The sequence below is a fragment of the Pipistrellus hanaki genome (assembly GCF_964339955.1).
Source record: "Pipistrellus hanaki genome assembly, chromosome: 7".
Taxonomy (NCBI): domain Eukaryota; kingdom Metazoa; phylum Chordata; class Mammalia; order Chiroptera; family Vespertilionidae; genus Pipistrellus; species Pipistrellus hanaki.
In genome coordinates this window covers 31,038,786-31,062,353 of record NC_140509.1, presented here as the reverse complement: position 1 = coordinate 31,062,353, position 23,568 = coordinate 31,038,786, and the positions used below count along the sequence as shown (strand labels likewise).

Sequence of the window (23,568 nt, the reverse complement as noted above, 5' to 3'; positions counted from 1 at the left end):
TTATTGTTTTTTAATAATGCCACTTTTCAGAAGTATAGTCATGTGCTCACTTAGACAGGCTGACAAAGTGAAAACTTGTACGTGATGCAAAGTACCCTTTGGGCCATAGATTAAGACATAGATAGTGCAGTGACAAGTCAAGTCAAACGCCCGCAGCAGACAACAAATCCCAACCTCCCCTTCCCATGATCTGGCTCCCATTTTGCACCATGGAACCCACAGTGGATATCTGGGCAAAACATAGAACACAGATAGCTACCGACTGACATGAAAAGTAAATTTTATTAAACATGTTTACATACATGAGTTGGAAGTTCATTTAAAAGCACAGGGGAGTGTGTTAAGACAAGTGGTCAAAATAGAAAGATACTACCCAATTAGTTGATTGTTGGCCACTAAGACAGAACGGAATCTAGTAGAAGTGCACCAATGCTTCAGTTCTTCCTGCTCAGCATGGTGATCAGTGGTCAGTCTGTGCCCTGTGGAATGATGGGCAGGTAATTCTGGCATGTGTAAATAATGATAAAGAATTCACTTGGTGCAGGCAGTATGTCTATGGATTAAAACCTAGTGTGTACACAGTGTCTACATGTGTTACAGCCCCACAGTAAGAATCTACACCAAAATATTTATTAGAAGGAATTTGGTCCATACTACATCACGTTTTCCAGAGGGTAAAAAATAAAGTCCATCTATAGACATTTCACCCCAGGCTCCAGATTGAGTCTGGCGGAAACCTGCAAAATGTCTATAACAAAAATGGATGGCTTAGATTTCTTGGTTATTTCAGTATAGTAATTAACGAGCAAACTGTACAAGTACATGCAACATACAAGCGGGCCTATGTGGAACTAACATACATTATTAAATAACCTTTTGTTTGTTTTCTTTTTCATTTTTTATTAATTTAATTTTTTTTTTTTTTTTTTTTTTTTTTTTTTTTTTTTTTTTTTTTTTTTTTTACAAAATGTGCATGCAGCGTTGAACAGTTCCAAGTCATGCTGCTCTATCTGTGTAGTCACAAAAGTTGAATGACTCGTAAAATGAGAAGAACATGTCAATGCACCTGCAGCGTCTGCAGTATGGAACACACACACACAGAATGCCACAAGGGAAAGTCAAGGCCAAGAAAAACTCGGATGAAGAAAATGCACATTGAAATTTGACTTTGTTTCATCTCCCCCCTTCCCCCCCAAAAAGTAAGATACTTTGCATTAAAAAAAAAAAAAAAGAACTTTGTGCTTGCATCGATCTCAAAGAAAGGTAAACTAAAATTTGATAAAAACATTAGTTTAGTGCAGAATAGTTCAACTGGGATTTCCAGTGAAATACTGAACAGCTCACACTATGCTCTTTCTGGGCGGACGAGTGTGTCTGCAGGGAGGCACAGCCGAGGAGCCCGGGCGTGGCCGAAAGTGCCTTGGGCCCAAGTCCGTTTTAATCACCATTTGGGGAAGTCAAAAGTGTGGTCCATACACATGAGTATATACTTTTTCTTTTTAGTATCAGGAAGAAAAAGGCATTACAAGAAGAGTTTCCAAGGTACGATTATGCAGTTAATTTTAGTTCCCAGCACTCGTTGCAGATTGACTTCTTTAAAAGTCTTCCATGCGGGACAATGGAAAAGAAAGTAAAATTTTAGAACTCAAACAGATGTGCTCTCCATTAAACACGGTAATTCAGGGACTATTTTTTGGAAGATTTCTGGGTTTCCACACATCAGACTGAAAAATTATAGCATGAAAACCAGTGGAGCCCTTCAGGGGCCTTGCCTTGTCCAGCTGTTGAACATGTAGGGGAGATGCTACAGAGGCTGCTTCAGCCCTTTTTGTGGCGAGTTTGGAAAAAGAAAGGAAGGGTCTCTGTGAGCATCACGAGGCCTGTCATGACACAGCCGAAAACTAGTGTAAATAACAAACTCAGTGAAAAACGAAACAAAACAAATCCGAAAGCAACAAATCACACACATAGAAACAAAACACAAAAAAAACGAACTCGTTGAACATCAGGGAAATAACACTGCTCGTGGTCTGTGTGAAAACGTGTAAAATACTATTTATCACAGAGTGAGAGTTTCCAGTTTGTTCAATTTGGGGTGCGTGCGTGCTTGCGTGTGTGTGTGTGTGTGTGTGTGTGTGTGTGTGTGTAAATGTGGTTTCTTCTTTTTCTATTAGAAGCATCAGTGGTTCTCACTAGCTTGTTGGTTCTTACTGTAATCTGATACACTGCCTTGTTCTGTCATATGAAGCCAGATTTGAAACAACAGTTGGGACACATTATTGAAAACTACTACAGGCAAAGCACAAGTTGATTGTCTGTCTCCAACAATGCTTTTGCTCATGAAATATCTGGTTCCGATTATTATCCTGAAAGATAGAGCTTTATTGGAATGACTCTAGTATGAGTTCACTACGATCGAATGCAGGGAGGCCCAGTTGAACTTTCCAGAGATGATTGGGAAGCCCGGCGGGTTAGGGGAGTGAGTGTGGGATCCACCAACGATGACGGTGGGAATAATTTGTACCATCCGATTACCATACTGGACAGATCAAGTTCTTCCAATAAGATCTGGGCCACACCCATAAAGCATTTATGGTCCATTCTTCCATAGTCTCCCCAGACAATCACCTGCAGAGACAGAGAAAGGCAATAAACTTGAACTCCACTCTAGAGTTGTGCCTTAGAAGAGTTGAAAGCAACAATTATATAAAGGTAGGCCAGTGAGCTAAGGAGAAGAAATGAATATCACCAACACTACGGAGGAAAACTAGGTAAGAAGATACTAAAGGAAGGTGCTCAAAAAGACACTTCACAATATGTTCTAGATTCGATGGAAGGCAGGTAATATTTTTCTAGTCAAGGAGGGGTATTATACACATAAACCATGTTAAAGAAATACATATACAATTTCATTTACATATGTAAATGTAAAAAGAGGTTACATTCTTTAGTAACCTCTATCTATAATAATAAGCAATGCACCTGACCTTCAGTCAGTCCTGAATACCTGCTGGCCCCTGAACATTTCTGTTTTCCTTTCTTCCTCACTGTGTCTCATGTCTAATAAACTATTACTGGCATCATTTGCCTTGATATCTTCCTATCTATCATCACCTACATCTAGCTATCAAGATGGGGCAAGGGGTGACAAATAAGGCAAAAGTAAAGGACAGGATAGAGAGAAGGAAGAAAAGAAGATAGAGAAAAAAGGAGAACATTTATTTTATTAAATTCCATCAAACCCATATATATTTTAATACTATACATTATTTTCACAGTAAACAGCAACTTGCCTTTTTTTTTTTTCCTACTGGAGAATGTTATACCACATTTCTCCCAACTGAACTTGAGTCTCTTCCTATTTGATCACCTCTTGGGTGTCTACATGGATAATGTGGATTTTCAATGTAAAAAAGTCACATGAGCTATTACTCACCTGAAGAACTTTACCCTGCGGACTTTCATCAAACAGCAGGGACTGCTGATACAAAGGATCAAGGGTTTTCCGTGCAATTCTTGTCTTCTTCTTGGCTATACACGCCCCGTTTTCCAAAAGATACACCTTGACATATGGAGCTAAACAAAGGTAATATTAATGCATGTTAATCCTTTAAGTTAAGTGGATTATATTAGAGAATGCTTTACTAGGGATTTAGAAAGTTTTCCATTGACTATTTAAATCTTCTACAATTTAAAGTGCTTCAGAAATTCTACTCCTTCACTCCCCTATGTTATCACTGCAGCCATTTTCATAATTTCAAATAAATGTATGCAGGTTACCTTAAGACTGACTTCCTTGGGGTACATGCGGTATTATAATTCAGGTTTATATCTCAACGCTCATTGTTTCCTTGTATTACAACAAAACTTCTTCCCTTTCATTTGTAAATGTACCAAAAAACTAATTGACATAAGCTAAGAAACAATCATAACTGAACTTTTCCTAATATGACAATATTACCCCTAATATCAATACTTTCTGACAGAATGATTGTGCAGATTCATTTTTATAGTCTCAGAGAACACAGAAAGCTGCCTTTTAAATCTATCAGAGGATAAAAAAATGGAGCATATATAATAAAACTTCAATGCAGCAGTGTTTGAGTTTTTTGCCCACGTGGGCGAGATTTTCTGGTCCAAACGTCTTCCCTTACCAGGTGTGGATTTGGAGCCAGGTTTTTGCGTGAGGCTTCGTGCTCTAATCACTTCAACTTCTAACTGGCCCTTTTTATCCTCCATTCCGATTTGTATATCGCCTGCAAGTGGAGGGGAAGCAAAATGTGTCAGCTTCTTGGAAGGTATGGTCAATTAAAAAAAATAGAGGTTCATAACAGGCTCCAAATTAGGGCTTTTATGATCTTGATAAAAACAAAGATTTAGAACCCCCAACCCCTCCCTACTTCCAAGTCAGGTTTCAAATATTTCTCTTAATTTTTCTGGTACTAATCCATTTAAGAGAGTCCCAGATTAAGTTATAAATTGCTTAACAACAGTAATACGGAGGTATTTAAGTGATTCTTATACTCTAATAAGATTTCTTATCCTTTATGTCATTTAGTATATAATACTTCTTAATAAAAAACATAATCTATTTATATTTCCATTTAGAGAAATCACCATTATTGTTTTTGCTGAACATCCTAGCAATCTCATAAGTACTTTCCTCTTTTCCTCCCACCCTCCCCTCCTTCCTTCTAACTTATCTATCTATTGTAGCTATTATGAACATACATCCTCAGTTTATTGACCACATGGGCCACTAAATAGGCATGACATTAATGATTTAACCAAATATAGGCTATCTACATTGTTGCCATTATAACTAAAAGCTTTAAAAAGAATTTTTGCGTATGTTGTCAATATTCCTTGATCACAAATTCTCAGATTTTAAATTATTGGGTCTAATTGAACAGGCATTCAAAATTCCATGCATATTGCCAAATATTAGTCAGAAAGGCTGTGCCAGTTTTCACTATCAACAGAAGTATTATACCCCACTAATAGTGGTATTAACAATATGCCTAATTTTTGCTAACCTGATGGTTAAAAATTAGTAATTTGCATTTTCTTGATTATTAGTAAGGCTGAACATATTTCTAAGTAATTTAAACTTTTATTCCTTCTTTTATGTCTTGCTTGTCATATGCTTTACCCATTTTTAATAAGATAATATCTTTTTTTCTGATGGAGATAATACTTTATCTCTGAAAATGTTAAATGTAATTATTTTGAAGTTATTTTTAGTTAGGTGAGTCATCTCCATTTTTCAGTTGTGAGTTCAAGTTGCCAGGTCAGTTGTTCATTAGTTTTGTCACTCTGTTTTAGATCTCAGCTCTTAGAGGTCTCCTGGTCTTTTCTGGTTTGGTTTTAACCACATATAGACATAGTTTAATGAGTCAAAATGTTCTATAAGACTTCTGTTTTGTTTTGTTAAAAACATATTTTTATTTATTTCAGAGAGGAAGAAAGACACACACACACACACACACACACACACACACACAGAGAGAGAGAGAGAGAAAGAGAGAGAGAGAGAGAGAGAGAGAGAGAGAGAGAGAGAGAGAGAGAGATCAATGACGAGAGAGAATCATTGATTGGCTGCCTCCTCTCCTGCACACCCCACACTGGGGGTTGGGCCCACATGTACCCTGACTGGGAATCAAATCACAGATCCACACTCAATCACTGAGCCTTACTGGCTGGGTATAAGACAAATTTTATTAGCATAAAAGATTCCCATTCTCTCTGTCAACTTCGTGCCTTCCACAGGTCAGTGCTTTCATAAGTTTCAATATTTTCATCTGGTCTATTTTTCATTTTTTTGGTATTTGCCTCCATATCTCTAAATATTATACTTATAAGATATCATGCTAGTTTTTCAATTTTAGATATTATTATTGACTTCTAATTTCAATCTCTCTCACTTCTTTCCCATCTCCACCACATACTAGATACATTTGGTCATCACATTTTCCAGTATTAATATTTATATTATTATGATTATGTAACATTGTTTATAGCTGAGTGAACTGGAATACTATGATTATTACTTCTCATTTCTTGGACAGCTCTTCCCCTTCCCTTCACTTAATATCTTTTTTAGAAAGCATTTGCTTACGTTTTTATGTACACATCACTAATTCAACCCCACACACTCTCCTGGGTTGTTTACCTCTTCTTTAAAATCAAATACATTAGGAATTCTATAGATTTTAATCTTATGAAGTCTGACATGATACAATTTGAACAAATTGCTTTGAGCCTTACTACAGCTGTTATCTTTAGGTTTTCCTTCACTACCAACCATTTCTGTGTTGAAACATTTTTTTTTACTGGATCTCATCTTCTCATTTTAGTTCACAAGTATTAAAATTCACTTCATTCATTTCATGGAAATATATCCTCCAATAGTTCTCTATGAAATTTTGGGTATGAGAAAAGTGTTTGGAGACCTTTACTGTCCTGAGTTTTTTTTTGTTTTGTTTTGTTTTTTAAATGTTTTTTAACTGATTTTATACAGAGAGGAAGAGAGAGAGATAGAGAGTTAGAAACATCGATGAGAGAGAATCATCGATCAGCTGCCTCCTGCACACCCCCTACCGGAGATGTGCCTGCAACCAAGGTACATGCCCTTGACCGGAATCGAACCCGGGACCTTTCAGTCCCCAGGCCGACGCTCTATCACTGAGCCAAACCGGTTTTGGCTGTCCTGAGTTTTTATTTAGCCTTAAACTTACTAGAAAACTTGGCTGGCTATAGTACTCTATGCTGGAAATCAATTGCTACTCAGAATTTTGAAGATAATGCTCAGTAGACTTCTAGCTCCCAGTGTTATTGTTAAAGAGTCCAATGAAAATCTGATTTTGATAGTTTTGCATAGAATTATCCTCTTTGGAAGATTTTCTTCTGGAAGATTTTCTATTAATTTCTAGTGTTGTGAAATTCTATGATCATGTGCCTCTGCATCGACCTATTTTCAAGCATTTTGTTGAGTAGTACAGGGGTCCTTTCAAGCTGGAATCTCAAGTTCTTCAGGGAATAGCTATGACACATGCTACATATAATTTTCTCCATTCATTATCTTTCTTTCAACTTTATTTAGGGTGTATTAGCTAGTAGACATTTTCAATTTATCTGGCTTTGATTTGATCCTTTGGAAATTATTTCCACACAAAGATTTTAGAAACATGACATTAATTTTCTAAGTATCTTTTTCCACTCCTTGTCTCTCTTTACATTTGAGTCTAAAATATTACTTTTTTTTTTTTTAAAGTTTTGAAGTAAGAAGGCAATTTATTTTTACATAATGAAACTTTTATGCTAACATTCTTTACTGAATAATCCATCATTTTTTTCTCCATGCTGTGAAATGTTACCCTTTATCCTACATTTGGATCTACTGTAGACTCTCTATTTTGACAGGGGTTTTCTGATAATTCAAAGATGTAGGATTATCTTTATTCATTTTGCATAATGTCTCCAGTTAGAAAAATGCATTAGAAATTAGAATAGTCATTTGAAACCAGCAACACCCTAGCTGAAATGTCACTTTTCACTTGCATTACAATTATGCTACTTTAAATGACCTTGTCAACCACGAAATATCACTTTTTCTGTAGAAAAGTTAATTTATTCTTACCCATTGCAGGGGTGGCGAGGGTTTGGCGGCCAACAAGCTGGGCTGGTCCCAGCCCATCGAGAAAATCACTAAATTGACTGTCCGCTCCTAGTCTCACTCCAGGAAATATTAAGCTATTAGCAAAAGTACAAAAATCAAAACATTAGCTCTCCTATAATTCTTTTCATATTTTCCATTATATACTAATTCTGATAAATCATAAACACTGCTTAGACAATAGGCTTACTTATTGATTGCATTGCCTCTGCACCAAGCAAGCATATCAGTGAGAGTCATCGCTGATTGAGAAAAGATCTAAATTCTCAAATTAAGAGCAGATGTGGTAGTCAAGAGAGCTCTGTTATAGTTTTTAATATATTACATTTTCTGGACACCTACAAATAAAATTCCCTACCTAAATACTAGTATATCACTGACATAAAACATAAGATGCACATTTTTATATCATGAACTTTACATAAGTAATTGCTCATAAACATTGTGTAACATTAATGTTAAACTTAAAAAATACCTAATGGTTTCTTAAATAAATATAGCATAATACACACATTCTTATTTACAAATAAAAATGTTCAATTTATTCATTTTGAGTGCATTGCATTTCTATATTATCTGAGGTTTTTATTTAGTTCAAATGACAATGGATTGATTAAGATATGTCTGTTTCTTACTACATGGCTGCCTGAATCTCCTGGGCTGTGAGCTCCAGCAGAGCAGTGATTATGCTCTTTGTGTTTATTGATGTATCCTGGGTAACAAGAACCAGGCTTGTTAGGTGGCTGGACTGCAATAAGCATTTTTAAAATAAACAGATGTCCATAGGGATTTATTACTTCCAATGTGCTTCCACAGATACTATTTCTTCACAACGAAGGGAATTACAAGGGTACATTTTATCACCCATCCAGAGACTATGAAAATAAATTTTTGAGAGTCTAAGGGGCTTATCTATGATGGACATAAATATTATTTGATCTGTTAATTTCTATATAAAAATAATGTATCCAGTCTTGCATTTGGATATTGCTTTATAACACTTCATCACATATTGGTGTTTTGTCAGCAAGTTTATCTCCATAAATTTCACTCCTGCTGATTTTTTGGTCTTAGCTATATCTTGCTGATAGCATGCATCCCAATAATTTGATCAAATAAATAAACTTGTAAGTTTAGGAATGGGAAAGAATATAGCAAATATGAACTTGGCATACTTTTATTTTATTTTCTGAACAAAATAGAAAAATTCCAGTAAAATACAATAAAATATTAATATTAGGATTGGTAAATGAATTATTTAAATAGTAATAAATGAATAACTGTAAAAAAATGTTTACATGGTTAATCCCCAAGTAACCCACTAAAGAAGAATAATTACTAATTTGTAAGACCTGTCACCTCAGTAAAAATTCAGTTTTATCAGAAAAATTCTCAAGCATAGGAAAATTAAATAGTAAAAAATAAATTAGGTAAGAAAATAAATAAATAAATAAATAAATAAATAAATTCTAATTATTTTTTTTTCAAAATTAATTAATTTTGGAATTAACTAAAACTCTTTAGTAAAAAAATAACAAGGAAGATAAATCCTGGGCTTTTTATCTTAAGGGAAAAATGAGTTAGTGATGTTTGAAAAACATGAAAATATAAGTTGCTGTTAGGAGAGTTTTTAACTTACAACTTAGAACCCTAAATAGTTTGGAGAAATATAATATAAAAATTATTTCCTCAGTTACTTTTTCTTCTCCTGACTTTTCTTTTTTATTGATTTTACTGGGGTGACACTGGTTAATAAAATACTCAGGTTTCAGGTGTAGAGTTCCACAACATGTAATCTGTACACGGTACTGTGTGCTCACTACTCCAAGTCTCCCTCCATCACCAACTGTATCCTCTTCTACCTCTCCCTCCATTCCACTTCCCCTCCGATCATCACCATACTGTTGTCTGTGTCTATGAGTTTTTGTCTTAATTCCTTTAGAATTTTCATCCAGCTCCACAACCGGCCTCCTCTCTGACAGCTGCCAGTCTGTTCCTCCCTTCTAACTTTCAGTTCAGATTTTGGTAACCGGGCCAGACAATGAGTTTCCCATATGAAAGAATCCATTGAAGGTGACATTTCTACAATAAACATCCATGAGTGGACTATTTTGAACTTTCCTGAATGATAGAAATCAGTTTATATTAACCCAACATTGCACCATTCCTTTGAAGGTTCTGAATGACCAGGTCGGTGCAGAGGCATGTCTGTGTGTGTGTATGTATCACAACAGGTCAGGCATTTTTAAATAAATGCTGACCAGCTAGTGAAATGAAGACATTCACAGTACCCCTTGGGGGCTGTGTTATTTTCCCTATGCCTACATGTCCATGGTTCCAAAGCCATGCAGATGAGCCGGCGTCACTTACTTTCCCTCGGAGCTGTAGCTGTTGATGCTGCCATCAGTAGACTCTCGACTTGGCTGTCTCACCATCTTCCTCATCTCGGCTGCCATGCCCGTTTCTGTGCTTCTCTGGATGGTGCTTTTTAACTTCTTGTGGCCCGACTCTGGCAGGAGAGAGGGAAAAAAACTCTAAGTTTGGTTTAGGCAGTTTCCCGAATATTGACTCCACAAATACAATAGTTCATTAGGTGCACAGTTAAACGTTAAACTCAGAAACAAAGCGTCTAACAGAATCATGTGATTAATTAAACCTTTTTGCCAAAGTGTGCTTTGGCCAAGAGGGGTGGCAATATTGCTCTAGTTTCAGGGACTGCCTGAATCTCAACGAGCCAAAAGGAACTCATTGTATTACTGCTGCCGAAGTTGTGAACTTCAATGAAAAAATGAATTTGGCACCAAACTGCTATGTGCAAAGAGAATGCTGAACAACATAATCTGGAATGCTCCAATGTGTGGGAACCGTCCTAAACGAGGGGCCATGTCCTTTAAAGGAGAAGAGGCACTTGGAAGAAAGCGTGGAAAATACCGCAGTTTGGGTACTGCCACACAGCAGCAGTCCTCCTAGGGAAACTTCAGCATTTCATTTGATGTTTTTCACAACACTTTGACAAACCCAATCTCATTAAAGACGGCATGTATGTTGCTTATGCAGGTAGAATAGGTATTATCTTAATTCCAAGGTTTCAAAGTTACCTCATGGCCCTTGGACTTTAGAGCAATATCCTTGAGCCCATTGGAAATGTATTAACTAACATTCTATTTACAGCATGGAAATTCTAAAACATTTATTTGAATAGGGCAATATCAAAAGGTTAGATAAACTATTAGACCTTTAACACCTGCCATGCCTTTTTCATCTACACATCCTACAAGCATTTATGGGTTTATTTCAATTTTTCTAAAGTATAATTTAATATTCATTAATAATCCACGAAAATGCTCCATATACATACATACAGAAACTACCAATATATGAGTATATACATAAATTTTTCAATCTTCATAAACCTTCTGTGAAGCAGGTGCCTAAAAACTGTTAAATAAGCCATATGAAAGATTGCATGTTTTCTTCTGATTTGCAACTCTTTTGTCAATTGTCTAATAAAAGATATCATTGGTTATGTGATATGGACTCAATATGGAATATTCTCTACAGGAGAGCCATGGTGATCCTTTAAGAACACAAGTGTGATTATGATACTTCCTGTGCAAGATCTTGTGATGGTCTATCATTGAAATTAAAAGAAAACCCAAAATTGTTTTCATTGCCTACAGAATGCTAGCTAGGACCTGGCTACCTCTCAGATCTTACCCTCATCCCATGTGCACACTGCTGTCCAGTCACATTTCCTTCCCCCAATTTCTTATCTACTCCAAGCACATGTTTCCTTACTGGCCTCCCCTGCTGACTTTTTTCACCTTGCTCCCTCATCTTATTTGGGTCTGCTTCAGTCCTCATCAATCTGTGTCCTCTTGCCGTGCTTCATATTTCTTCAGAGCAATGCTCCATCTTCCATTAAACCTCAATTTGTTTGTTGTCCGTTTCCCCAAATAGAACTTATTTCTATGAGAGAGAGACATGTGACTATTGCTGACTGTTTTCCCTAGCATGGAGAACAGTGGGATAAACTCGGTAACAGGATGACACCACAATCCTAATGTGCAATTGTCTCATTCCATTTAATATAATCGTAATATAATACAAACACACCCGTGTTTATTGTTTTTAATGATTGCACTGTTCCATCCTATGGCTATGTGGTATCATACTTAAACCATCTCTTTCTTGATGAGCATTCTCAGTTGCTAGAGTTTTTATAGAACACATTTCTAGACATTGAAAAGCTGGTCAAAGTGTAGGGATCTGTTTAATCTTAATAGCTATTTCTAAATTGTCCTTTAGAAACATTGCAGCAATTTGTACCCCTGCCAACATTTATGCAGATGTACCCATTTATCCAGCAAAGGCATAGGACTTTTCTACACTTCCCCTTTCTGGTGTTTGTCTTGTCCATTGACTTGTTATTATAGAATGTGTACACATACCAAAGGCAGGGACTTCATTTATGGCCATTCTGAGTGCTGTATAGTTTTGGTATATTTATATTTATCTAAATACTGTGCCTCCTTCTTAGATATAGGTCCTTTATGAAGTCGCTGTGGTAGAGTAACATGTCCTTCGTGCACACACATTGGCCAGATCCCACCTGAGGGGGAGGGACAAGCCTCAAGGGCTTATTACCAATTGTGATAAAAGTTTCCAAGGCAGGATGAGGCATTACAGCTGGGACGGGGAGGCAAATTCTTTGATAATTTGATAATCGTGGCTAGAAAAAGTGTGGGCAAACTTTCAATCTAAATCCAAATGATAAGGTGATGTTGGAAACTGAAGGAGAAACAGTTAAGGGATCAGCAGTAAGGAGTTTCAGGTTAGAGTATACATTACTTCAGATTTTCATCCATCCATCCACCCACCCACCCATCCAACCAACCAAACAACAAATATTTATGAAGCCCCTAATGTGCGTCACACACTGTTCTAGGTGCTGGGCACATACTGATAAATGACCAATTTCCTGCATCCTGGAGCTTACACTCCACTGTGTGTATTTCTTCTGTGTACACAAGAAAGGGAATGAACAAATAAACAAACACTATCACCGGTAATACCTGCTGTGGAAAAAAAAAAAGTTAGGTGGGAGAAGGGGGATAGAGAGTGACAGAGTAAGAGCAGCAATGGGTTTTTTAAAAAAGGGGCCAGGTTCTCATTAAACGTTGGACAGGGGAGTAACCCCACAGAGGAACTGATCCTGGAACTGCGGCGGGGAGGCTGCATGGTGGTCAGGAGGGGCTGCTGTTTTGTCGGAAGCACACAGTCCTCCAGGTTTCTTCTGCAGTCTCTTCAGTGTGGATGCTGGCCTCGTCTGCTCTGTGAGCTGGCAGTCCAGGGGATCGGGGAGGTAGGCTGTCAAGACCTGCGTTCCGTACATTTCCCAATACAGGTTTCACATGGTTGTCATTCATTACATATTTTCTCATGGTTGTCATTCATTACATATTTTCTCATGGTTGTCATTCATTACATATTTGTATAATTAGTGAAAAGAAAAAAAGAAAAAGTGAAGAGTCTGTTAATTTTTTTGCTTTTAAAAAAAGTTGGAATATCAAGTTTTCTTAAAGAAGGGTATATCTACAGGGTATCCCCAAATCCTTAGAGCAGTTTTAAACCTTAATAGTTTCCAAAATGGAAAGGTTACACACTTTGAAAAGACATCACTTGAAAGGTTTGTTATTACCTTCCTCTCATATTTACTTTTGTGAATCTGAATTACATATTTTAATTTTAAAGTATTTTTTTTTTTTAGTTCTTTTGAAGATGGCAAACATAGACCAATTTAGCTCTTGCCTTATTTATGCTAATACTCAAGGCAAAGAGCTTTGATGGACTGAACAATTTTATAAAGGCCCAGGTAAAAGCTGAATAAATAGTTCCAGCAATGAATCTGCCCCATTTAAATTCAAAGGGCTCTAATATTATTCAGAAGAAAGGGTTGGGAGAAACACTGTTTAATAGGTGTAGAAACTAGAAATTTTGTGAAACATAATCCATGCAACAAATATCTGTTCAGCACTTACACTGGGCCCAGTCTCTTCTAGATGCTGGTGATCCAGCAGTGAACACAACAGACAAGCACCCCTGCCCACATGGAGCTTACAAGCTAGTGAATATAATGACCTCCTCAGTAGTTAGTAGCAGAAACTGCATTAGAAACCTGATTTTCTGAATCTTAGTCTTGTGATCACTCCATTATATCACAGTTTAGAAAAACACAAAATCTCATCTTACTTATTTTACAAACAGAACAACAGTTTAGCCACATGGATATTTTCATTTATACGCCCTCATATGGGCTTATAAATTCATTTGAAAACTTTGTTGAAAGTCACATAAATTCTATACAAGTACAAATGTATATAATCACTATTTCTGCATATGCTGTAAATACAGTGTACATATGTTACATACATGTATTATTTTTAATATCAATATAATGCATTAACCATAAAATATTAGCAAATACTATTATGCTTATTAACACAGTAGCACTATTCTTTAATAATTATTTGTATACATTGAAGAATATTAACCTGATAAAGACATGAACTCTGATATCAAATTATGAACATGAAACCTTTGACTTAAGTCTTTAGGTATTATACAAAGAACCAAAGGATTAGAAAACTAGTATATGTGAATATTCTATGTTCACAAACACATAAAATTTAGTACAATCCATAACATTTGGAGCAATATTTTACCCGGACTTAGGAAGAACAAACTTTCTCTCACTGAATATTCCAAAGTGCCTTATTTACATATGTACTTATACTCTCTTTTCATATTTAGAGATGTGTGTTATATTTAGAAACAGCCTACCAACTTTTCACTCTGGAAATACTTTTTAGCACCAAGTGCCTGTAATCTAATAGACATCATTTTAGGAGTGGGAGCTACAGCAGTAATGATACAGAATAGCACATATAATAAACAACTAAAACAAGTAAGTTAACATAATAATTTTAGATATTGGTAATCATCATGAAAGAAAACAAAGCAGAAGAGACGGTCTCAGTAAAGTGAGTTACTTTTGATCAGCTGGGCATGGAAGGCCACATCTGAGAATGCAGAAAAGGATTTAGCCATGTAAAAAACTGAAGGGAGGATGGCCCAGACAGAAGAAGCAAGAATAGGACTCTGAGAAGTGACTGTCCTTCCTGGCTTTTCTGAGAAAGCTACGAGAGGGTGACAAAGGTGGATGATGAGAAGACGGAGAAGAGGCTGAAGGACCTGGTGGTGCAGGACCAGCAGGGAAGCAGCCTGGATGTTGCACTGAGTGCTGGGAAGCCACAGGGGGGTGATGATCCATCCAATCTATGATAGAAGTTTTTGAAGGATCCTTGTGGTTACTTGGTGAAGAATGAATGTTAGGAACTAAAAGTGAAAGCAGGGGGAATATTTGGAAAGTTACTTTTCTACCGAAGAGGAGATAAATAATGGCTTAGGTTAGGGAAGCAGCAGTGGAGATAAGGGAGGAGAGTGAGCACTGATTATATTTTGAAGAGGATCTTATGGTACTTGCTCTATTCCATGTAGAGGTGGTTCTGGAAAAAAGAAGAAGAAGGAGGAGGAGGAGGAGGAAGAGGAGGAGGAGGAGGAGGAGGAGGAGGAGGAGGAGGAGGAGGAAGAATCAGTAGTTTTTAGAGTTTTACATAGGATAACTACTAGTAATTGAATGATAGCACCAGTTACTGAAAAGGGAACTCATTGTGGGTGATGGAAATGGTGAGTTCTCTTTAGGACATTTGAGTTGTTTCCTAAAAAGCCATGTGAAGAGTAAAGTAGAAAGAATTATCATGATTCAGAACCATAAGGTCAGTGTCAGAAATAGGTAGTCAGACAGAGAGACAGACAGGCAGGATATAATGGTATGCAGATGAACTTAAAAGCTGTGGTACTAAATATAATAGGGAGGACGTATCCTATATAATAAAGAGGTAATATGCAAATTGACCATTATACTCTCACAAGATGGCTGCCTATGACCAGGCCGGCAGGGGGGTTAGTGAAGGACAACCAAATGACTGAACAGTAGGCTGCATGGGGCGACCACACCAGCAGGGGGGCTGGGTGGGGGGAGATGTGAGGGGTGACCAGGCCAGCAGGGAGGGCAGTTGGGGGCAACCAGGCTAGGTGGGGGGGGGCAGTTAGGGGAGGACCAGGCCAGCAGAGGAGGGCAGTTGGGGGCAACCAGGTTGGCAGGTGGGGGGGCAGTAAGAAGCAACCAGGCCAGTAGGAGGGGCAGTTAGAGGTGACCAAGTCGGCAGGTAGGGTGCAGTTGGGAGTGACCAGGCCAGCAGGGAGGGGGGCAGTTGGTGGTGATTAGGCTTGGGGGAGGGGGGATAGTGAGGGGCATCTAGGCCGGCGGAGGGGGGCAGTTTGGGGTGACCAGGCTGGCAGGGAGGGGGAAGTTGGGGGAACCTGGCCAGCAGCGGGGGACAGTTAGGGGCAATCAGGCTGGCTTGCTGAGGCAGTGAGGGGAGATCAGGCCAGTATGAAGAGGCAGTTAGGGGTGACCAGGCAGGCAGACAGGTGATTGATTAGGAGCCAGCAGTCCAGGATTGTGAGAGGGATGTCCAACTGCTGGTTTAGGACCAATCCCTGGGATCAGGCCTAAACCGGCAGTTGGACACCTCCTGAGGGTTCCCAATTGGAGAGGGTGCAGGCTGGGCTGAGGGGACCCCCCACCCTCCTCCACAGACACTGGCCCTCTAGTAGATAGAGATAAAAAGAGTAGACAGAATGGAGCCTACGATTCCAGAAGACTGCTAAGAAGTCTACTAAGACCTTCTAAGGTACATGGAAGGACAGGTAAGTGTCATGGTGCAGAAATGAAAAGAATAAAGTGTTTTAAGAAGTAAAAAACAAATGTGGATAACTACTTAGAATTTTAGTAAGGACCAGACATAGAAGTGGTGACATACGTGACTCCATAGAGATCTCTGATTTCAAGAGAAGTAGGTTCAGGGAAGTAGGGCTGGGATCCTGAAGTCAATGGCCACTCAGAAGACAGAATGAGAGGTGAGTAAGCAGGGACAATGCCTATGACTATTTTGAAAAGGTTTGTTGTGATGGAGAGGCAGTATTTGTAAAATTCACATAGGATTCGGGGAGGTTGTTCATTATTTTTAAGGTGTGTGATATTAGAGCTTATTTCCATGCAGACAGCAATGATTAAATGCACAGGGAAAACACCACATGTGTAGGTCTAATGTTATTCATTGGAGAGGTAGATAATGTCCAAGAAAAGACTGCTTCATTCAAAAAAACAGTCCCTAATGCCCAATGAAGTCAATTCTATCAATGAACTGGAAAAAATCGGTTTTTAAAAAATCAGCTAGTTAATTCAACAATTTGGGTCCAAAAGATAAATGCAATAGTGTCTATTAACTCACAAAGAAAAACTATAGAGGAAGTTTGACCATTTGGTTACCCTGAAACAACTGAGATCAGTGATACAATTTTTTTTTATATGTAGAGTGATGAAATTCAGTTATTTTTACAAAGAAAAGTTGTGGTTAATATGATATGCTTTGTTCATTCATTCCTTTACTTACCCATTGGACAAACTCTCTGGAGTGCTTTGGGCCCTGGCTGTAAATGTAAGTGTGGGAAGGAAACAGGCCCGGAGCCAACGATGTCACAGCTTAGTAGGAGAGACTAAGTGAAAGTTTAGTTGTGAATCAGTGTGGCTCAACAGAGAGGATTTATTTATATGCATTTAGTTTTAGGTATTTATTTTATGTAAATTTAGTAATATGGAGAGAGGATGAGAAGGGAAGAGGGAGGACGATTTAATCAGTGAGTGTGAATTTGCGCTTGCTATGCCACTAAATGAGCAGGGACCTGGCAAGATCAGAAGGTGAGAATGCAATTCTTCTCTTCTTTTGTTTCGGTCCCTAAAAGACAAATCTGGTGTTTGTGATGATTTCTAAAATAGGCTGCCTAAAAACAGACCAACTATTTTATCTGGTGTTCCAACAAAGCTGCAGAAATATAGTCAAACGGGTAGTATCAGACTTAGTGAGAGACTGTGCATTGGTATTCAAGGGACTTTCAAAGGGAATTTTAACTTTCAGATGGTGAAGGGAGGGATTTGTATTTCAGGCCAAGAGAGCAACATGCTTAAGGGTCTAGAAATGATACGCAGCAAAGTCCTTTGAAGAGATAAATACATTTCCAGAAAGACCAGAGTTCAATAAAGAGTGAGATCTGGCAGCTAAAAAAGTAAGCAAGGATCGGGCCTAAATCGGCAGTCGGACATCCCCTGAGGGGTCCAGGATTGGAGAGGGTGCAGGCTGGGCTGAGGAACATCCCCCTACCCCTAGTGCACAGATTTCATGCACCAGGCCTCTAGTAGTTTAATATTCTGAAACAAACTTGGATATATGAAGTTCCCAATTATGGTTTCGCGATGATCACACTGCACTGGTTGTTATGGGCAGAAATGAGAATTTGAGATCACAAAGGAAATGGGTATAAGATTTTTTTTTTCTATATTCTATAAAATAAAGTAGGTTCTTTGTGCTTCTCAACACTCTCCTTGAAAGAAATTAGATGACTTTTAATCAAAATGGGAATGATCTGCTTTGAAATATGAAATATGCTAGGTGGCAATATGAAATTCTTCTGAGGAGATCCAACAAGCCAACTTAAAGAGACAAGCTGGGATTCCTGAGAGAAACTGAAACAGGCATTCAACTGATCTAGAAGAGACTTGTCATATATAAGTAGTCACCACTGATAGACAGCCCACACTGAAATGCAAAGTCACATCATCAGACTCTCTAAACAGTAGGTGCTGAGGGGCAACTGGGTAGCTTCTGACTGCAGGATCTCAGGAAGCTTTAGCCAGCAGCAGAGCAGGAATTTATTTATTGTTTCAGGCTCAGATTTTCCCAATCCACAATGGAGAGGCAGAGGGCATGTGCACATGTGTGTGTCTATATGGAGGGAGTGAGGCATAAACTTAAAACAACTTATAAGATAATTACTGAAAGGCAAGAATAAATACTGTCCACATAAACACTAGGACAGAATAAAATGGGTTTGACTAGCTCTTAAAGGCAAACTTCACACAAAGAGGAACCTTTGATTCCCTCCCAACGTTGGCCATGATTTCCCTACAAATTGGATGGGCATAAAGGGACTATGTAAAACAAAATTTGACAAATATCAAATTATAAAACCTGTTAATCAATACAGACATATTATATATAAGAACACATCCTATATAATAATCCTATATAATAAAAGGCTAATATGCAAATCATTATGCAAAGGGCATAATGATTGGTCGCTATGATGCACACTGACCACCAGGGGGCAGATGCTCAATGCAGGAGCTGCCCCCTGGTGGTCAATGCACTCCCACAGGAGCACTGCTCAGCCAGAAGCCGCTCAATGCTGGCAAGTACAGCAGCAATGGTGGAGCCTCTCCTGCCTCTGGGGCAGCACTAAGAATGTCCGATTGACATTGGGAGTGGGCCTAAGACGTCAGTTAGCCATGACCCAAGGGCTCCCATGGACTGTGAGAGGGCGCAGGCTGGGCTGAGGGACCCCCTTGAGTCCGTGAATCTCATGCACCAAACCTCTAAGTTGCTATGACTAGATCATCTCAGTACAGACCTTAAACTTTCTGCTTGTGCTTTAAAGGGCCCTGCCCTGGCTCTCTTATTGCCTCAGCCCCTTCACATCTCATGTAGCCTTCCCTTCCCCATGGATCAAGAGGATGTACCCATTTAGGTCTCATGCCCACCTGGATCCCTCATTTACCCTTCTGAACTAAGCCTCCAGATAATAAAATTTCCTGCCCAAATCGCCAAAGTCCACATACAGAGCTGGCCCATGTGTCTTTCTGGGATCCAGCCTCGGATGCTAGACAGCAATACCAATGTGCACACCCCGAAGTCCAAGGGGTATAGGCAACCTTAAACATGTGTGCAAGGCCCCTTGAGGTGCAGGGCAGAGCAAGGGATGGGAATAGAAGGCAGTGAGCACCAAATCTCAGTATGAGATAGGCAAGCCAAGTTCAAGCACAGAACTCTGATCGTCAGAATTCTAAATTGAAATGTGATCTCCTTGGTCCTTAGAAAACAAACAAACAAACAAACAAAAAACATTTTATTTAGCATTTAGCTAGCTTGGTTTATAACTTTTAAATGACAATTAGTATGTGGGTTTCTATTTCTTGATCAGGGACTTGGGAATGCCTAGAATCTCTCATTTATAAAACTGTTTCATGCTTCACAAATACCACAGATTTCTTACTTTGATCCTTTTGAAGAATTATCATTAGAAGAAATCTGTTGCATGTTTTTGTATAGCGTTTGATCAGGATCTGAGAAACATGTGATACAATTGATGATAAAAACCCAAGGAAGTCCTATGTGAGTCACACAATCCTATTCTCCTCCCTGGAGTTTTTCCTTCCATCAGTTCAGCAAACTTGGGGGTCCAAGAAGAACGGAGGGATGTGAGGAGTACAGTGCTACTGGGTGTACATGTCTCTGAAGACGTGATCCTCACTTCTCTGTGCCTCAGGTGGATTATCTGTACCCTGGCACTATGGGGACTGCTCAGCCTAGAGACCCAGAAAGAACATTCCTCAAGAAAACTAGGGGTGGGGTGGGGGTGCAGTAGGGCAACAGAGAAAGAGGATCAGTGCAGCAGACTTATACTTCACAGAATAAGACAGGATGTGCTAGCACATGTTGTTTTGTCTGGTTTATGATCCTCACATAACTGGGTGCTTGTCTACATATTTTTAATAGAGAGTGAAAACATTATTTACTAAGATTAAATTTTAGCAAAGACTCCAACAAAAACTTCAGTATAGAGACCAGCCCTTTTAAAACTAAAAAATTTGAAATTATACTTTCTCTCATCAATGTTTCTAGCTCTCTATCCCACTCTCTTCTGTAAAAAATCAATAATATATATATATATATATATATATATATATATATATATATATATATATATATATTTTTTTTTTTTTAAATCACCAGAATTTTCAGAATGAGAAAGTACATTCAGAGGTACTCACAGTTATCTCTTTTCTCTTGGATTTATAAAATTAAAGGTAAGAAATAATTATGGTCAGAAAGATATCTTTACTACTGGTCATAGTAAAATAAAGAATCCAGTTTCCATTGTATCAATAGGACATTCAGAATTTTATTGGCAGATGGGATACTTTAATTCCATAGGCAACAGATATAAACACGTGCACAACAAGTTCTAGAAAGTCAGCAGCAGGAAAATACAGCAGAGATCCCATGCAGGTGGCATCTCAGTTATACAACAACCCCTACTCATCACCAGTCCTGCCCCAACCTTGTCGCACTGCCTCTAGAGACCTGCATACAACCATAGGAAATTCTGCATTATTGGAGAAGCAGAGTCAACTGTGAAAAGTAAAAGCTTCTCAAGATGGCTATACTCTCCCAAGATATTACCATCCAGGAATGTTTCACATCAGTTTGTTATATCATAACTAGTGGCCTGGTATACAAAATTTGTGCATGGGGCAGGACTAGGAATGTCCCTCAGCCCGGCCTGCACCCTCTCCAATCTGGAACCCCTCAGGGGATGTCCAACTGCCAGTTTAGGCCCCAAACCAGCAGTCATACATTCCTCTTGAAATCTGGGACTGCTGGCTCTTAACCACTCACCTGCCTGCCTGCCGGATTGCCCCTAACAACTCTGCCTGCTGGCCTGCTTGCCCCTAACTGCACCCATGCTGGGCTTATTGCCCCCAACTTCCCCTCCTTGCCAGCCTGATCACCCCAACTTCCCCCCTGCTGGCCTTCTTGCCCCCTTCTGCCTCCCCGCTGACCTGATTACCTCCAATTGCCCGCCCCCCCTGGCCTGCTCATCCCCAGCTGCCCTCCCTCCTGGCCTGATCGCCCCTAATCACCTCTGGCTTGGCTCCACCACCATGGCTTTGTTCGGAAAGACATCTGGAAGGTCTCCGGGTCTAATTAGCATATTACCCTTTTATTAGTGTAGATGGGAGGTTTATGTGGATTTTGATTAGCAACTAAATATGGTTGGGACAAGTTAGTTCATCAGTTTAATTTCTAACATTTAGTTGACATACCTAGTCTCTAGAGCAGTGTTTCCCAACCTTCTCTCATGATGAGAATCACCTGGTGGAGTTGTTAAAACACAGATTCCTGAATCCCAACTAAGAAGTGCTAAACTAGAATTTTTGGGAACATATAGGTAAAATTGTATACTTAACTAGTGCTCTAACACAGATGTTATATACAGAACTAAGTTAGGTATGCAATTTTACCTATATGTTCTCAAAAATTCTAGTTTAGCACTTCTTAGTTGGGATTCAGGAATCTGTGTTTTAACAACTCCACCAGGTGATTCTCATCATGAGAGAAGGTTGGGAAACACTGGTCTAGAGGTTAGGAATGTAAAAAATTTAAAAGTCATACCTGTTTACTGAGTGATCAGAAACATAATTTATGGCTTAAGAGGAGGGAAAGGGTACTTGGATGAGCTAGTAGGCACAGAAGAAGTTAAGGAAGTAAGTTCAGAAGAAATCTTTCAGATTCTGAGAAGAGAGAGGAGAATGAATTAGTACAAGGGGAGTGGGGAGAGGAAGAGAGAGAAAGGGACCAATTTTTTTGAGGCAAAAAAGACCACAAGAGTGAGGGTGGTCATCAGCATAGCGTGATTCCAACCAGCTGGTCCTTGTAAAGCAAAAATGCTCTGACCACTTCATTTCAGGCTGGTTCTGAGGTCAAACCACACCTGAGTGTGAGCATAGCAAGCAGCAATATGGACAAGTATAGCAAACAGTGGTAATTCGAGGCATGGCCTCACAGGCTGAGAGAGTAACATGAGGATTGGTTGTGTGTGACAAATGAAGAATGATGTCATGACTGGCAAAAATATCATATATGAACAGAAGGGTTAATCTGATTTGGCCTATGTGCTCGAAAGATTTGGGAAACTGCTGGCTGGTTGCTTATCTACTGAAGGTGGTTAGAATAAGTGTTAAACAACAAAACATAAAAAAAAAAAATCCTTAAGATATAAAGAGAAAATGTCTGGGGATAAAACTTTGTAAAACAGAATATTACAAATATGGGTTCTTTCATTTCCACCCCACTACCTTTTATGTTTAGAAAATCAGGCAAAAAAAGAACTTGAAATATATAATATAATAAAAGCCTAAAATATATGCTGGTGAAGGGAAATCTGAGGATAAGGTTTACTAAATTCCAGAGCTGCATAACCTGGATTTTGAGGAATAGAAGGAATTGACTAAACCAGCGGTTGGCAAGCTGCGGCTCTGGAGCCACATGAGGCTCTTGAGCTGCGGTTTGCCACTCTGTTGACTAATGAGTTTGCCTACCACTGGACTAAACAATGTCAAGCACAGCATTTCAAGATTCTGCAGGCTAATGATGAATGTGTCTCAGCAGATGTCCAAGCTTTTGTTGGGTGAATGTATTAACAAAATGGGAAATAGTAAGGACGTACATATCCAAGATTTGACACCCTTAGCAAAATCAATTACTATCTGCCTCTCTTTTCTCAGATGTTGCTTATTACTCTCAAGGCATTGTCCTGACTAAATTTATTGTAAATAATGAGAGTCCTGGTAGTTGGAGGAGTTAAGAGAAGCATATGGTGTTAACCACACAGAAATACTTGATTTGGCCCCATGCTATAGACTGAATGTTTGTGCCCTCCCTCCAGCCTGAATTCATATTTGAAACCTAATACCAAGTGAGAGGGTATTTGGAAGTGGCATTTTGGAAGGTCCTTGAAGCCTGATACGATTGGGATCAGTCCCTGTGAAAGAGATCCCAAGGAGCTTGCTCTCTCATTCCTCCATGTGA

At 38.8% G+C, this 23,568-nt stretch overlaps 1 protein-coding gene across 49 annotated transcripts in view; it reads right to left on the bottom strand.

The window, feature by feature from the left end:
* Positions 1 to 263: 263 nt before the first annotated feature.
* The window catches only part of RIMS1 (regulating synaptic membrane exocytosis 1), a 389,052-nt gene continuing 365,747 nt past the window's right edge, over positions 264 to 23,568 (bottom strand). For all 49 annotated transcript variants that reach the window (XM_084889221.1, XM_084889224.1, XM_084889199.1 and 46 more), the window contains 5 exons: positions 10,046 to 10,184; positions 7,640 to 7,752; positions 4,155 to 4,256; positions 3,437 to 3,576; positions 264 to 2,628 (listed from right to left, as the gene is read on the bottom strand). In XM_084889221.1, coding sequence (XP_084745347.1) covers positions 2,410 to 2,628; positions 3,437 to 3,576; positions 4,155 to 4,256; positions 7,640 to 7,752; positions 10,046 to 10,184 — 713 coding nt within the window. In that variant the 3' untranslated portion in view covers positions 264 to 2,409. The remainder of the gene's footprint in view (positions 2,629 to 3,436; positions 3,577 to 4,154; positions 4,257 to 7,639; positions 7,753 to 10,045; positions 10,185 to 23,568) is intronic.